Raw genomic sequence first — 17,940 nt, 5'->3', positions numbered from 1 at the left:
TTATATATTTACTTGAGAGAGAGAGAGAGAGCATTCACGCATGGACAGGAGGCAGAGGGAGAGGGAACAGCAGACTCCATGCTGAGCAGGGAGCTCAGTGCAGGGCTCTGTCCCTGAGATGGGACAGAGTCTCGGACCCCGAGACTGCAACCCAAGCTGAAGTCAGACACCTAACTGACTGAGCCACCCAGGTCCCCCTAAACTACATCTGTTTTCTAACCAGTCAAGACTAACGACTAGTGGCCACGAGCTCTACCGAGCGGTGCTCACAACTGGAAGGCCACAGCAAAGGCATCAGGCAAGCGTCTATTTACTTCAGAATCAAACACCTCCCAGACCTGTTTGTATGTGGGATGGACCATCAAGGGTCTACACCTCCTAATACTGAACACACGGTAAGCTTCCTGGAGCAGGAAGGATACGAAACTAAAGAGTAGTAGCCAGCAGGACACGTGAACCTACTTCTCCACAAGATGAAGGAAATCAGGGCGCCTGGGTGGCTCAGTGGGTTAAGCCTCTGCCTGCGGCTCAGGTCATGATCTCAGGGTCCTGGGATCGAGCCCTGCATCAGGCTCTCTGCTCAGCAGAGAGCCTGCTTCCCCCCTCCCCCGCCTACTTCTCTGCCTACTTGTGATCTCTGTCAAATAAATAAATAAATCTTAAAAAAAAAAAAAAAAGATTTAGGAAATCACTCTTACAGTTTAACACCCCAAAATCAATTTTGTGGGAAGCACAGTTGCCTTAGAGAAATATAAATAATTGCTTCAGTTTTGAATCACTCCCAAACTCAGAAGGCCTTTCTTATGTGCTTCTTGGAAATTTAGGAAATGGATTCCAAAGGAAGGAAAGTAGAATTGACTCTAGTAGTATTAGGGGAAAAAGTCCATGCCAATGCAAAACAAAATGTAAGTACGTGATTTCATCTGGAAATGAAATAAAAGTTGAATGCAGGGAAGTTAGCAGCACCCATGAGGCTGGCTATATTGCCTGCAAGTCTAAAACACTGCAGTGCGGTGGCCAAGAGACCCGGGGACCAAGAGCATTTACCGGATCACCTCTTGGGTGCTGTGCATGAAATAAATCGTGTAACCAGCAACCCATCATTTCTGTCTCTTGTCATACAAATACTTATCACAGAAATACTAGAAAATACAAACAATGGTGGGGGAAAAAATCGCCTGCATTGCCCTGACCTCGAGACAACACTGTTGATACTTGGGTGAAGATCTTTCCAGTTTGTTTTCTATCAAGAGCAGTTTACCTCTCTCTCCCCCATAAGAATTAGACCATGACTTACATACTACTTGGAAACCTGGCTTTCTTCATGTACATAAAACCCATCTTTCCACGGAAAGACATCTTTTTGATTCCCATCTCAGTATTTTTATTGGCTGCAGACTTTTTTTTTTTAAGATTTTATTTATTTATTTGACAGAGAGAGAGATCACAGTAGGCAGGCAGAGAGAGAAGGGGAAGCAGGCTCCCTGCTGAGCAGAGAACCCGATGTGGGGCTTGATCGCAGGACCCTGGGATCATGACCTGAGCCGAAGGCAGAGGCTTAACCCACTGAGCCACCCAGGCGCCCCATGGCTGCAGACTGTTTCTGTCGGTGTACTGCATCTAACCATCCCACTATCAGGAGGATTAAGTCCCAGTTTTTTGCTGTTAAGGCAAAGGCTACAGTGAACGTCCTTTAGCTAAATCTGAGCACACACAGAAAGCCACTTCTTGGTGTACATTCTGGACCATGCATGGCACCTGGCATTCGAGGACATGTCTCCCTGTTGATGTTCTGAGGCCTCACTGCTAGAGAGGGGGTGCCCCTTCCTCCCTCCCCAGGGGTCAGAGTAACCTCAGAGTAACCCAGTTTGGATGTGCCCCAGGTCCAGACTCTCCTGCTTTATTCAGGACATCACAAAAATCACTGTAAAAAGGAAGGCAATTTAAGTGAAATCCCAGAACTTTTCCAAATCTGTTTGCCATTAAGTTGGAAAGTAAACATTTTCCGTTACTTATTAGCACCACACTTGCAGAAACAATTTCCCTTTCGGTCTCCCCGTCTGGCAGAATTACGGTTTGCTGTGGAAAGAAGGATGCAGAACCTTGTAGAAGGACGATCTTTTAGTAACTGAAATGAAATGGACACTCAAGGCTGGACGCTCAAGGCAAAGCAGACCCAGAACACAGCTAATAACCGTTCTTTCTTCCTACTGTGTTATTTTACATTCCCCAGGCTCCACCTCCTTAAGAGACGACTCACAAGACAGTACATTGAAATCTTTTTATTAAAGCAGATATTGTCACTGCTCCCCTTGGTCTGGAATTTTAAAACCTATATCCTTAGGGTCTGAATGTTTGGGGAGATTTCCGTACTTGTGTTTTCTTCTCCAGGAAAGCCAATTATAACATGTAATTAAGTATCTCCAGACTTCTAAGTAAAAGAATCCAGTCTTCTTTTCTCTCAATAGGTGGAAAAGATAGAGTAGAATCCCACTTTTTTTTTTTTTTTAAGATTTTATTTACTTGACAGACTGAGATCACAAGTAGGCAGAGGCAGGCAGGGTTGGGGGGGCGGGAAAGCAGGCCCCCTGCTGAGCAGAGAGCCCAATGTGGGGCTCGATCCCAGGACGCTGGGATCATGACCTGAGCTGAAGGCAGAGGCTTTAACCCATTGAGCCACCCAGGCGCCCCTAGAATCCCACATTTTAAAATCCCCCTGAAAACAGACTATCACCTAGATCTTGGAAGAGATGCCTCACTCACCAGGAACGGCTCCCACGGAATCCAGAAGGCACTTGTTAGCCAACATGATGTCCTCCCAAGGCGGTTCTGTCACCCCTCAGACACTCAAACAGCACGAAGTTCTATAAGCTCCAGATGGTTATGCTGACTCAGTCTGAGGGGTCTCTTTAAACAACATCAGCTCTTCCTCGAAAGGTGCCTTTGGGGACTTCCTAAACTCAGTGTTGTACCCAACTGGTGCTCCTCTCTCTTGACACTCAACACACGCTCCTTGAAATCAACAGAAACATTTTAGTCAATTGTGTTCTTGGATCTCCCCCGAAAGCAGCCTTACCAAAACTGTGTGCAGATGAGTTTTCTGACCTTTACAACTGTATTAAGTCCCCTGAGAGCAGCCTGAAAGAGAACACCGAGGCAAGACCTTTCTGGGGCGCAGACACACAGGAAGACAAAGGTACCATGATTAAATAAGTTTTTATTGTCATATTGAACTGCTTTGTCAGCTATACATTGTAGGTTTCAGTATGGCATAAAAATAAAGATATTTTCCTGAATGTCAAAATCTGAACAGAGAAGATGGCAATGGCACTTAAAACAAAAAAATAAAATAAAATAAAATAAATTCACACTGGCGCTGAAGCCGCTAGAAGGGAGCTGATAAAAACCGCAACACATTTGCAGATAAAGTGGTCTGCAACGTTTCAAATCCAATGGCAGTGGTGTATGGCCAACAAAACCATGAGAGCAGGAAAACACAGACCCCACAGTGTGGTTCTCTGAAGAACGGCAGTTTTAGTATTTCATGTTTCAGTCTACACTGGGTAATTTCATATTGAAACCAAAGCTCAGGGAATAAATTTCTCTCCAATAAAATGAAACTTTTTCAGAACCTGGATTTGAAGTCTCTTGGACACCTTCCTTATGCTCCTAGGTTTTAGCTAGTTCAAAGGAAAGGCAGTTATTTCGCAAAGCATTAACTTCATGGGCTGACCTCATCAGTCTTGTCATTTCCAAACCAGGAGCCTCATGTGCTCACGAATGTCTTTAGTGGTTTCACACATTCTGGGCAAAACTAGAAAACAAGCACTAATTAAATAAAAATATAAGTGCATCCCAACAGAAAGTCTCTACACATTCCACAACTATCCTCCAAATAGCAATTAAAAAAAAATAAGTATGGTTATTTGGATTTAAAATGAATCTTTATTCACCAAGATTCCCAAACAGTTTATTAAATGTCTTTTCCTCCACAAATAAAACTAACACTAGGATTTGTCAAAAGAGCTAAATGAATTATATCCCTTATGTACGAACTTGGCTAAATCCACCATGTCTGGAATCTGTTCATCATAAAACTCAGGTCTGGAGCGTAACTCCTTTCTGATGTACCCACTGCTGTGTGTCCTTCATCTTGAAGACTCCAGAACAGAGACCATAAACGTGGCTAGTGCAACATAGCAGTCACTGTAATTCCCCGAAAGAAAAATAAGTAATTTATTTTATGACATACTTATTTGGATGATTACTTACTGGTAATTAGTATTTCTACATTTTTTTTTAAAGGCAACCATTTTAAGTGACAATATATATCAGGCTAGTAGAAAAAAGTTGAAACAAAGCCCTCTCTTTTGATCTCACAAAGTCATGCAGACAAGAGAAGGTATATCCGATTTGTTCCAATCAGGCTTCTTGGAATTATCAAAATTTCTTTCTGGCAAAGATGAATTTGGCTCATCATAGAAAGAAGGTTCTTTGAAGGCTGCTGCTAAACTCGCTTCCCTTTGAAAAAAGTAAATTTCAAGGCATGATAGTGCAAGAGGTAAGTTTTTGATTTATAGAATATTTATAGACTAATTGTGCTTAGTCTCTAATTTCCAATTTATCTTAAAGAACAGAAACTATGTTGATAAGTTTCACTTTGCCTAAATTTACCAGTACATCCATGAATCGCACCAGAATTAGGACAATTTGATTATCTCAATGATTCTGTCATGAAATCTGCACACTGGGTCTGTAGGTGAGAACCGGCGATGTGAGGCCCCTACCAGCTCTGTGCTCGAGGACCCTCCTGTGGGGTGGCCAGGGGTCTGAGAACGCAGTCCCCCGCCCCCATTAAGTCCTCAAAAAACTCTCTCAATAAGCCATTAAGAAAAACAGTGCTAAGTGGAGAGTTTCTTTGTTTAGCTAAATCTGGGAGGTCTGAGTGTTCCTGGAGCCCCCGTCGGGATGTGTCAGGGGTCGAGAATCCCGCGAATGGGAGCATTCACTATTAGAGGGTTCTGTTGGGTCAATCAGATTTTCATAATCACTGTCATCTGATTCCTCAGCGCTGTCTGCAGCTGCTCTTTGGGAAGGAGGAAGGTCTGTGCCACTTCCGGGACACTTCAGTCCGGCACTGGTGGAAGCATAACTGGAAGAACCCACGGCTTGAGGTCGAGGCATAAAGACACTGGTTTCCATGCGCGAATGGCTCAAAGTACTTTCTTGATTGTTTGGGTGAAAATCGGAATAAGGGGGAGGAGGATCAGAAGCCTCTGCATCTCCAAGTGGACTTCTACCTTCGGCTGCAAGCCCAGAATAGGGCATCCGAGGGCTGAATGCCGGCCCCAGACTTTCGGATGGCACCTGTCTGTGGATCATCGCCTGCTGCAATCCTGGACAAAAACAGAAAGAAAATTGTAACATTTCCTCTAGTTTCAAAGCTTTGCACTCAGGGCATCAAACGGTCAACCTGAATGTTCTGGAAAATGGCAACAAAGAAGTGAAACTGACAATTATCTTAAACTTGCACAGTACTTCGCAATTTATAAATCCAGTTGCTATACATCAATCGATTTAAGCCTCAGAAAACCTGAAGTGTTACTGTCATCATCACAAAAATCACTGCTTCCAAATTATGAGGCAAAGAAGCCAGAGTTCAGAAAGGGGAAGTGACTTCACTAAAGGAGTGGCTAGCAGTGGGGCCCCGGATACGCAGAGCAGGTGTTTTAACTGCAGGTCCTGCGCTTCTTCCCTCCCCTCTGCTCACCCTGCTCTCAGACTGTGGGGATGGAAAGATGAAATACACAGTCCTTACCACCCTTGGCACACATCTCAGTGTGAGTTTCTTCTTTGATAGGCCTTGCATCACAAAACCATATTTCTTTTTCTTTTTTTCTTTTTTTCAGATTTTTATCTACTTATTTGACAGAGAAAGACACAGTGAGAGAGGGAACACAAGCAGGGGGAGTGGGGTGGGAGAAGCAGGCCTCCCGCTGGGCAGGGAGCCCAATGCAGGGTTCAATCCTGGGACCCTGGGATCATGACCTGAGCTGAAGGCAGATGCTTTAGAACTGAGTCACCCAGGTGCCCCTCAAAAGCCCCCCCCTTTTTATTTTTAATTTTTTTTTAATTTTTTTTTTTTTAAAGATTTTTATTTATTTATTTGACAGAGAGAGATCACAGTAGACAGAGAGGCAGGCAGAGAGAGAGAGAGAGGGAAGCAGGCTCCCTGCTGAGCAGAGAGCCCGATGCGGGACTCGATCCCAGGACCCTGAGATCATGACCTGAGCCGAAGGCAGCGGCTTAACCCACTGAGCCACCCAGGCACCCAGCCCCCCCCCTTTTAAAAAGATTTTATCTATTTATCTGACAGACAGAGATCACAAGTAGGCAGAGAGGCAAGCAGAGAGGGAGAGAGGGAAGTAGGCTCCCCGCTGAGCAGACCCGGAGATCATGACCCGAGCCAAAGGCAGAGGCCTAAGCCACTGAGCCACCCAGGCGCCTCAAAAGCCTATTTCTTCCCAACGATGGGACACAACATACACATACACCATTTTATTTTCTTTTCTTTTTTGAAACAATGTTTTCTCCTTTAAAGTTTAAAAGCCAAAAAAAAAAAAATAAATAAAGTTTAAAAGCCCTGTGTTAGGAGGCCAGTTTTCCAGGTTCTGGACCCTAAATACAGCACCTTTTTTGTTTGTTTGGTTGGTTTTTTTAGACATAAGCTCTACACTCCATGTGGGCCTCAAACTCACAAACCCGAGATCAAGAGCTGCTCTCCACCAACTGAGCCAGCCAGGCTCCTGATACAACGTATTTTCAGGCATGTTCTGGAATAGTCCAGAGCATCTCTGGACTCATACCGATGAGTCCCTTGCCTTGAAAAATACTGGTATAAAATTTAGAAAAGAACAAGGAAAATAAAATCACCCATAATTCTATCACCCAGATAACACCATCGGACTTTTGGAAAACAGCACAAGATTTGGGGTTAAAAGATAGAAACTTTAGATGTCGGCCCCTCCCCCCTTTTCTAAATTCCAATTTTATTATCCAGCCGTGTGCGTGCGCGCGTGCCTACTTATCTGTCAAATACATAAATAAAATGTTTTTTTTTAAATAAAAAAATAAAAATAAATAAAATAAATAGAAAATATATAATTATAATTATAAATAAAATTATAAATATAATAATTTATAAATTTTTATAAAAATAAAATAAAAATTAAAAGTAAGTAAAAATTAAATTTAAAAAACACAGCTGAGATCATATGTTTATGCCATTTTATATCCTACTGTTTTCACTTAAGATTATATACTAGGGGGGCGCCTGGGTGGCTCAGTGGGTTAAAACCTCTGCCTTCGGCTCAGGTCATGATCCTAGGGCCCTGGGATCGAGCCCGCATCGGGCTCTCTGCTCAGCAGGGAGCTTGCTTCCCTTCTTCTCCCTCTGCCTGCCTCTCTGCCTACTTCTAATCTCTGTCAAATAAATAAATAAAATCTTTAAAAAAAAAAAGATTATATACTAGGCATTATCCCACGTTACTAAAAATTCACTTCAATGGGACGATATTCCACCATATGGATACATCATAATTTATTCAACTATTCTACTGCTAGTTATTCAACAACCCCAATAAGTTGTTTCTCAGATTTTAGAATCATAAATTTGTGATTAATATTCTTATACATCAATCCCTGTGTGCATTTGATTGTTTCTCAAAAAATATAACACTAAAAGTCAGGGCTGCCTGGGTGGCTCGGTGGGTTAAGCCTCTGCCTTCAGCTCAGGGTCATGGTCTCAGGGTCCTGGTATCGAGCCCCACATCCGGCTCTCTGCTCAGTGGAGAGCCTGCTTCCCCCTCTCTGGCTGCCTGCCTCTCTGCCTGTGATCTCTCTCTCTCTCTGTCAAATAAATAAAATATTTTTAAAAAATGAATCAGATATCATCTACCCAGAAATAGAAATGACATTTTAATTGGTTTGCAAGTATTCTTTTTCAATTAGGAAAGGTTATAAATTTAATGTACAAACATTAAATCTGGTAGTATTACAGTAAACATGTCTATTCTCATGCTAGAATCAATAGATTCCCGGGTCTCCTCCTCATTCAACCAGCTGGTTCCTTAGCTCATTTGTATCCATTCATCTACAGCTACCAAAAACCAGACATTTAAAGCCTTTGTTGTGACTGTGACTATGAAGCAAATGTGAAGTGATAAGAATATTAGGTAGCTCCTTTATGTGGCTATGTGAGGAACACAGGATGCGGTCCCCATACGCTAGGTTCGCAGGGGGTTAACTCAGTGAGAAACATCCCAGCTGAGGTAGAGATCATAGTAGTCCACTCAGACACGTCTGCACCAACCGCTTCTCAGGATTTACTCTAACTTGCTTCCGTGGAGGCGCTTCTACAGTTAATCTTCTTTTCTTTTCTAGTTTAAAGTAGTTGAAGGGGGTGGGACACCTGCGTGGCTCAGTTGTTAAGCGTTGGCTTTCAGCTCAAGTCATGATCCCAGGGTCTGGGGATCGAGTCCCGTATCCAGCTCCTGCTCGGCGATGAGCCTGCTTCTCCCCCTCCCTCTACCCCTGCTTGTGTTCCCTCTCTCCCTGTGTCTCTGTCAAATAAATAAAAATCTTAAAAAAAAAAAAAAAAAAAAGATAACTTGAAAGGGTAGCATGAAAAACAGTCGTCTGTTCTGGAAATACAAGAATGCTCCTTCACTAACGCCTCCCGGGGGCTTGAGGACTGTAGAAGGAGTCCCGTGATTCATCCTATGGTTTGATGTTTGAAAAAGACATTTCCCTGACACCGAATGGTGAAATTAATAGGAAAACTCACTTCTTTCTTGCTCCTTTTCATTTTTCCTCTGAGTGATTTGTCTTCTTAATTTGTTCACTTCTGCCTGACAAGATTCAACAACTCGCTCACTCTTTTCTACATCTGCACACACTGCCTGAGGGAAAAATGACAACAGGGTCAATCAGTTTCAATCCGAGCACAAGGCAATCCATGAAGATGGCCCGGACTGCAACCCTAGGAAGAGACCAGATGCTTTACGGAGTCAAAAAGCAGACATGTGAGGCAGAACAAGATCACGAAGGTCCAGGGAACCAGTATTGCGGTTCACTGACTTGTTTTTCTTAATTTTGTTATGATGATTAGCTATTTAGCCTGTGAATTCTTGAAGTCAATGATTCTTTTTTATTAAACTGAAAGAAGGATTTTGATACCAGTCTAGCATACAAAGGACGAACAAAAGATAAGACAGGAATGAGATGCTTTCAACTTTAATTTATAACCAACAAACAAAAATCAGATGTCACAAAGAGACTTACTTAACAGAAAATATTTATAACTGGGGGAGTGGGAAAGAAAGTGTGTTTCAAAGTCGAGAATCTAAATAAAGACAGCGAGTGAGGCTACAGCCTGCCCTCTGACCATCGGGATCAGGGCTCTCTATGCGAGACCGGGTTTGCAGAGCAGGCCTTAGTCACTCAGCAGCGAATGCACAACAGCGAATGCACTTTGAAGTCGGCTAGAGAGTGCGGATGGCCTGAAAAGAGCATGGTCATGAATTTAGGACAAAAAGCTGTTTTTCACTGCACGTTCCTTCCATAGCAAAAATCCCAGAAACTGCTGGAAAGTAGGCCAGTCACCAGTGAGCCTGTTTCACTGCTAGGCGGGCCGCGACCCGACTGTGGAGCGCCAGCGCTGGAAACTGCCTGTTGTGGGCTTTCCTCTTCAGCCCCAGGCCGACCCCTCTGCTTTCTTCTTTTTCAGCAGCTGCCTACATTCCCTTCTCTGTTCCCTGCGGCTTCTTCCTCAAAGCTAGGCTCTCTCTGGGCCTGGGAGAGCTTCTATCCGGCCTGCCACCCTTCTTCTTGTTCTCAAAGCCTCTTTTGTTCTTAGGGTTTAGGGTAAATGACTCCTAAGAACACACTGGGGATGATGAAAAGATCGTGGGAAAGCACTGGGAGCACCTAGCTCAGTAAGTGGCTGGTAGGAGACGTTTCCATAAATATTTGTTGCATGAATGACTAGGAATGAAGAGGCTCCAGCGCAATCCTCCCACTCAATGAGGTAGCTGGGGGCAAAGCGAGTGACCCAGAGCAAAGGGGCAGAGCTGTACCAATTACGGGTGCCCTCTGATGCATCTCAACTTCGAGCATACTGATGGAGACAGCTGGGGTCTTAGCAATCCTCTAAACTCGGAAGAGATTTCCCGAAAGTAAACACGGTTATCAAAGGGGCACGCGCATTCAGAATAGTAACAGAAATGCTAGACTTCAGACTCTACTTCGGGCCAATCATGAGACAGCCTTTTGTAGGCCAGTATGAGTAACTACCTTGCACATCTGAGATTATTTTGGGAAGGTACATTCTGACTTTTGGACCATGATTCATTCGTCAGTTGGGAGATTATTAAAAATTAAAGTAGAACTAAAAGCATTGGGCATTAGAAATAAGACAAAAACTAGTGAATAACTTGGTTACCTGCACTTTCTCCTGAAGTGCATTATAAACCTGATAAATCGCCCTGATGTCCTTCATGACTCCGTCCTTGTCAAAAAAGTCAGTACTGGAAGACAGGAAAAAGAGGTCACAAAATTATTTTAATTGCTATGGGCCCGAAAGGCATTTTCCTATCATTTGCACCTTCATTTATTACATAAATGCTGCAACTCCAAGTGACTGTCTGAGCAACAATGCCCACGCTACTAGAATTACAGAAAGGGAAAAAAAAGAACCCATGTTACCAAGACAACTTGAAAAATAATAAAAAGCTATATATTTTTTGTTGGCCACATTTAGCTTTGGAACCTCAGAAATATACATACTCTGTCCAAACTTTTACATAAAAAAAAAAAAATTTTTTTTTGTAGCAAATGTTTAAAAAAATCACCGGTAAAAACAAATGATCTTTTTGATCAGCACAAAAGTCTGATATTCGGTGGTGGTGGTCTAGAGGATGACCTGACCACATTCCACCATCAGTTTCCATCACATCAAAATTGATTTTACATGTCTCCATAAACCTGTTAAGCACTCCTCACAAAAGACAGGAAGACATTTTCATTGTACTTTCAACTCACCCATGTTCTTTGATAACTTTGGCGTAACTCTGAGAAGTGTTTGGCACTGAAGACACTTTATATTCCTGCTGGCTAGTGTTGCCTAGATTGGGGATGGCAAGGCTTATCCTCTGATTATACCTGCGGGAGGATCCAGAGAGACCATGTTAAAGGCGTTGCTCTTCCTGAACTCTGGGTCTCTGCGCTGCTGAATTAACAGGCTTCATGGGGCAGCTACTTGCACAGATGACCAAGGACGCCTGAGTGAGTAGAAACTCGACGGTAAACTTCTTGAGAACAGAGGTCATGTCCCACAGCAATGGGCAGAGTGCTGAGGTGGTTTTAAGAGCTCAGGAAATACCTGCTGATTGACTGATTAATGAAACCTTGCAGATGGCTAGTTAAGAATTTGTTTCCGTTGATGTTGATGTAATATAATCTACAAGTGAACTTCCAGAAGGAAACCTTTCTCTTATTGATAGACATCATAATCGTATGATTTTTTTTTTTTTTTTTTTTGCTTTCACAAGTTCACAATGCAAAACCTTCATTAACCAGTAGGTGGATCAATTTGACAATTTTGTCTTTGAAATTGGTTTTAAAATTACAGACTTCCAGAGCAGTAAAACCGTGTATCTACATAATGGATCATGGAGAAGCAAATGATGATTTCCAGCTGTGTATTCCTGTAAGAATTTATGCACAATTAACATATCTCGCTAATGCTTCTTGGTTCAAAACATTTTAATTTATACAGCTGACAGGAAAACACCTTCTCTCAAACAAAGAAAACTAGCTGAATGGGAATTATAAAAGCTTTTCTTTAAAGATGCTACAAAATGCACATTTTCAAAGTTATAAATCCCAATTATATGTACCAACATCTTTACTATTTATTTGAGGCTGGTGGGAACGCTTTCTTTACCTTCGATTTGGTCTAAAGAGAACGTATTCTAAAGCATGAGTGGAATTGTTGGCGGTGGAGATGAAGCTGAAGAGAAGGAACACGAGGTCGGGCACCCCGAGGATGCGGGTGAGCTGCTTATGGATAACCTGCTCTCGGTACGACATCTGCTGCTGTGTGTTTCGCCGGAATCTGTACCATCCAATAACTTTCTGCAGTAAAAACAGAAGGAAAAAAGGATGAAAGGTTGCATGAAATCTTAATGAATTTAATTCTGAATGTATCCATACAAACACTTGTACACATGTTCGTAGCAGCTTGACATACAACAGCTCAAAACTAAAAAGCAGCCCAGTTGTTCATCAACAGGTGAATGAATAAACAAACAAAATTCCTAGAGGAAAACATAGGCAGTAATCTTTTGACATCAGCCATAGAAACATTCTTCTAAATACATGTTCTTTGGCGAGAGAAACAAAGCAAAAATAAACTACAGGGATTACATCAAAATAAAAAACTCGGACACCTGGGTGGCTATTAAATGGGAGAAGATATCTGCAAATGATGCATCCAGAAAGAGGTTACTATCCAAACTACATAAAGAACTCATACAGAGGCACCTGGGTGGCTCAGTGGGTTAAAGCCTCTGCCTTCGGCTCAGGTCATGATTCCGGGGTCCTGGGATCAAGCCCCGCATCAGGCTCTCTGCTCTGCGGACAGCCTGCTTCCTCCTCTCTCTCTGCCTGCATCTCTGCCTAGTTGTGACCTCTGTCTGTCAAATAAATAAATAAAATCTTAAAAAAAAAAAAGAACTCAGGGCGCCTGGGTGGCTCAGTGGGTTAAGCCGCTGCCTTCGGCTCAGGTCATGATCTCAGGGTCCTGGGATCGAGGCCCGAATCGGGCTCTCTGCTCAGCAGGGAGCCTGCTTCCTCCTCTCTCTCTGCCTGCCTCTCTGCCTGCTTGTGATCTCTCTCTGTCAAATAAATAAAATCTTTAAAAAAAAAAAAAAAAGAACTCATACAATTCAACACCAAAAAACCAAATAATCCAATTAAAAAATGGGCAGAGGACATAAACAGATAATTTTCCAAAGAAGACATACAGATGCTCAACAGACACATGAAAAGATGCTCCATATCACTCACTGCGGAAATGCACATCAAAACCACAATGAGTTATCACCTCACACCTGTCAGAACAGCTTAAAAAAAAAAATTTTTCAAGAAACAAGTGTTGGCAAGGATGTGGAGAAAAAGAAACCCTGTGCACTGTTGGTGATGGGAAGGCAAACAGGCGTGGCCACTGTGGAAGACAGAGGGGAGGTTCCTCAGAAATTTAAGAACTGAAATACCATATGATCCAGTAATTCCACTACCAGGTATTTACCAGAAGAATACAAGAACACTAATTTGAAAAGATACACCCATACCTATTGTCTATTGCAGCATGATCTACAATAGCCAAGGTATGGAAGCAGCCCAAATGTCCATCAATAGATACATGGATAAAGAAGTAGCATAGAGGGGCACCTGTGTGGCTCAATGGGTTAAAGCCTCTGCCTTCGGCTCAGGTCATGATCCCGGGGTCCTGGGATCAAGCCCCGCATTGGGCTCTCTGCTCAGCAGGGAGCCTGCTCCCCCCACCCCGCCTCTCTGCCTGCTTGTGATCTGTCAAATAAATAAGTAAAATGTTAAAAAAAAAAAAAAGTAGCATATATATACACAGTGGGATATTAGTCGGCCTTAAAAAAGAATGAAATCTTACCATCTGCAACAACATGGATGGATCTAGAGAGTTTAACACTAACTGAAAGAAATCAGTCAGAGAAAGACAAATACCACATGATGTTATTCATATGTGGAACTTATGAAACAAATGAACAAAGAGACCAAAAAACATACCCTTAAATACAGAGAGCAAATTGGTGGTGGCCAGAGTGGGGGTGAAGGGGGAACGGCTGAAATAGGTGAAGAAAACTGAGAGTGCGCTGATCACGATGAGCGCTGAGTAACGTACAGAATTGCTGAGTCACTGTATCGTACACCTGAAGTTAATTTAACACTGTACATTAATTATACTTGAACAAGATATATTTTTTTAAAAAGAAAAGGGCAAAGGAGACTTGCAAGGGTATAGTCATTATCTTATTACACTGACGGGTTCATGGGTATATAAATATTTCAAAATGTATCCGAGTAAATACTATTAAATATGTGCAGTTCACTGTATGGCAACTGTACCTCCATACAAAGATTTAAGAGATTTAGCTTCGGGCGCCTGGGTGGCTCAGTGGGTTAAGCCACAGCCTTCAGCTCAGGTCATGATCTCAGGGTCCTGGGATCGAGTCCCACATCGGGCTCTCTGCTTGGCAAGGAGCCTGCTTCCCTCTCTCTCTCTCTGCCTGCCTCTCCATCTACTTGTGATTTCTCTCTGTCAAATAAATAAATAAAATCTTTGAAGAAAAAATACGGTACACAAGAAGAAAAAAAAAAAAAAAAAAAAAGAGGTTTAGCTTCATCGGCTCTAACTACAGGATAACTAAACTGCCCAAGTCGATTAAACTGATATGCTCCCTGGAAGAGTATCTTTTATAACGTGATCCTCGGGACATCTGGGCACTTACTAAAATGCTCCTGGGCCCACCCAAACCTGCAGAATTAAAATGTCCAAGGGGAGAACCAGGAATCTGAATTTAAGATAAGTTCCTTGAGTTTTTTTCTTGTTTATACTAGAGTTTGAAAATCTCCACTGTAGAGACAATCAACTCTTTATCAAAGGAATAATCTTCATATAGCCTCATTCTGTGAAACACTTTTTTTTTTAAGTGAAAATCCTGTTTCAAGAAGTAAAGGTAGCTTGGGGTGCCTGGGTGGCTTCAGTGGGTTAAAGCCTCTGCCTTCGGCTCAGGTCATGATCCCGGGATCCTGGGAATGAGCCCCACATTGGGCTCTTTGATCAGCAGGGAGCCTGCTTCCCCCTCTCTCTCTGCTCTGCCTCTCTGCCTACTTGTGATCTCTCTGTCAAATAAATAAATAAAATCTTAAAAAAAAAAAAAAAAAAAAAGAAGAAGAAGTAAAGGTAGCTTGGACTCCTAGGTGGCTCCGTCAGTGAAGTGGCTGCCTTCAGCTTAGGTCATGATCCCAGGGTTCTGGGATCAAGTCCCACATCAGGGTCCTTGCTGATCAGAGAGCCTGCTTCTCCCTCTGCCTGCTGTTCCCACTGCTTGTGTGCTCTCTCTCTCTGACAAATAAATAAAATAAAATCTTTAAAAATAAATAAGTTGGGGCACCTGGGTGGCTCAGTGGGTTAAAGCCTCTGCCTTCGGCTCAGGTCACGATCCCAGGGTCCTGGGATCTGGCCCAGCATCGGGCTCTCTGTTCAGCGGGGAGCCTGCTTCCCCCTCTCTCTCTGCCTGCCTCTCTGCCTACTTGTGATCTCTGTCTGTCAAATAAATAAATAAAATCTTTAATAAATAAATAAATAAGTCAGCCTAAAAAAAAGAAGTAAAGGTAGCTTAAAATTGTTAGTGTCATATTAAAATTAACAGTAAAGGGGTGCCTGGGTGGCTCAGCTGTTTATGCATCTGCTTTCAACTTAGGCCATGATCCCGGAGTGCCGGATGGAGTCCCACATCGGGCTCCCTGCTCAACAGGGAGCCTCACTCTCCCTCTGCTCCATCCCCTGTTCGTGTTCTCTTTCAAATAAATGGATAAAATCTTTTTTAAAAAACGAACAGTAAGTTTAGGGGCGCCTGGGTGGCACAAGTCAGTTAAGCATCTGACTCCTGATTTTGGCTCAGGTCACGATATCAGGGTTGTGGGGTCGAGCCCAGCATCAGGCTCCACACTCAGCACAGAATCTGCTTGAGTTTCTTTCTCTCTCTGCCCCTCCCACTCATACTCTCGGTCTCTTTCTCAAATAAATAAAGAAATCTTTTTAAAAAGTAAATAAGTAAAAATAAATAAATAATAAAATTAATAGTAAATTTAGATTCTATTTTGGTACTTTCATGTAGGAAGTGAACCAATCTTTGTTGAGCCCACGTGCCAGGCCCCCAGGTAGCTTTATTACAACTATTTTCACTGATTTTAACAACCCTGGGAGGCAAGTAATGTCTTCTCCACTGGGTTCACAACATAATTAAGTAACTACAGGAAACCAAGGAATAGTTCCTGCCTGCATGGAGTATTACTGAACATAAAGTATAACTTCTAATTATATAAAGCAATTAACTATGATATTTTTTTAAATTTCTAACTTTTTTAAAAGATTTTATTTTGGGAGGCAGTTGTTGAGCAACTGCCTTCGGCTCAGGTCATGATCCCAGCGTCCTGGGATCGAGCCCCACATCAGGCTCCCAGCTCAGCGGGAGGCCTCCTTCTCCCTCTCCCACTCCCTCCACCCGTATTCTCTCTCTCACTGTCTCTCTCTCTCTCTGTCAAATAAATAAAATCTTAAAAAAAAAAAAAAGATTTTATTTTTTAAGTAATCTCTACATCCAATGTGGCTCAAACTCACAACTCTGAGATCAAGACTCACACGCTCTGCCGTCTGAGCCAGCCAGGCCACCCCGATATTCTTTAAACAAAAAGGAAACCCAAACACTTCTGACACTGTAAATCCTATAAGAGATGTTTTGTGCAAAGTCACTGAGCTCACGAGTGACAGCCAAGATGGGAAACCTGTCTTTTCCACTGTACAATGGTAACTTCACAATTCCAAACTGGTCACATGACGATGAGTGAAGAGTAGGTTCTAACAAGTTCCCAGGTGCCGCTAATGCTGCCGGTCCAGGGACCACACTTGGAAAACCAAAGCTCCAGGGGCGCCTGGGTGGCTCAGAGGGTTAAGCCTCTGCTCTCGCCTCAGGTCATGATCTCAGGGTCCTGGGATCGAGCCCTGCATCAGGCTCTCCGCTCATCGGGGAGCCTGCTTCCCCCCTCTGTCTCTGCCTGCTGCTCTACCTTCTTGGGATCTCTGTCAAATAAATAAATAAAATCTTTAAAAAAAAAAAAAAAGAAAAAGAAAAGGAAAGAAAACCAAAGCTCCAGCTGAAGCCCCTCCACATGTAAAGATGAAGAGAGGGAAATAGAGGCGCCTTTTGAACACTTACTCTCATTTAATGAAACATTTAGATTAAAATACCATCCTTAATCCTTTCACAATGGGGAAATCACAGTGAATCATTTCACAATGTATACGCTTACCCAATTAACACAATGTACACTTTAAGTATCTTACAGTTTTATATGTCCATTGTACCTCAGTAAAGCTGAAATAAAAAATAAAATACCAAAAAAAAAAAGAAAATGTGGAGAGGTAGTTTCCTTTAAAAAAAAAAAAAGAAGAAGAAGTCGGTAAGAAAAGCCATCGCCTGGCTAGAGGTATTGATGCCTGAGAACATGGCATGTCGCACTCTGAGCAGTATGTCTGGGGCATGAGGAATAACACTGGAGTCAGCTCCTTCAGAGGCCTGGGGGTGTCTCTACTCCCTCTCCCTGGCACCCTGCAGAGACCTAAGCTTTGCCAGAACATTGGGTGCTCTCATGAAACGCTCACTGATGAACAGAATCTTACAGGTGGCTACTGGATGAGGCATAATGCTTTTCACTTACGTGGATTCCAACTGTTTTATTCTACCTGTATTTTCTGAGAGACAGGAGCCTGATGCATTTATTTTGGATATCAACAGACAGAAATCAACGTATTCATTTGTTATATGCTAAAAGGACAACCCCATTATTCTTATTAATGAAAGATGAGATGCCAAATTCATTCACATTTGTTGACACCCATGATTGTACCTTTTAGAGCTAACAAGATCGTTGCAAGGCTACTGAGAAACTTCCTGACGCTAAAAAGCCCATTTCTGACAATTATGCCTGGGCCGTGATGAAAAACTGTGGACATCTTTCCCTACAACCTTATTTCAGCCAAAGTTTCATAGACAACTTCTC

The 17,940-nt window shown here is 42.6% G+C and overlaps 1 protein-coding gene across 1 annotated transcript in view; it reads right to left on the bottom strand.

The window, feature by feature from the left end:
* Nucleotides 1-3,197: 3,197 nt before the first annotated feature.
* Nucleotides 3,198-17,940, bottom strand: part of ABRAXAS2 (abraxas 2, BRISC complex subunit) — a 29,530-nt gene continuing 14,787 nt past the window's right edge. The window contains exons 5-9 of the mRNA XM_082721684.1: nucleotides 12,005-12,195; nucleotides 11,101-11,220; nucleotides 10,502-10,586; nucleotides 8,846-8,960; nucleotides 3,198-5,396 (exon numbers count right to left, since the gene is read on the bottom strand). Coding sequence (XP_082577810.1) covers nucleotides 4,927-5,396; nucleotides 8,846-8,960; nucleotides 10,502-10,586; nucleotides 11,101-11,220; nucleotides 12,005-12,195 — 981 coding nt within the window. The 3' untranslated portion in view covers nucleotides 3,198-4,926. The remainder of the gene's footprint in view (nucleotides 5,397-8,845; nucleotides 8,961-10,501; nucleotides 10,587-11,100; nucleotides 11,221-12,004; nucleotides 12,196-17,940) is intronic.

Source organism: Mustela nivalis, assembly GCF_964662115.1.
Source record: "Mustela nivalis genome assembly, chromosome: 2".
In the NCBI taxonomy this organism is placed as follows: Eukaryota; Metazoa; Chordata; class Mammalia; order Carnivora; family Mustelidae; genus Mustela; species Mustela nivalis.
Note: the sequence above shows the minus strand (reverse complement) of the source record. Positions and strands in the feature narration are given on the sequence as shown.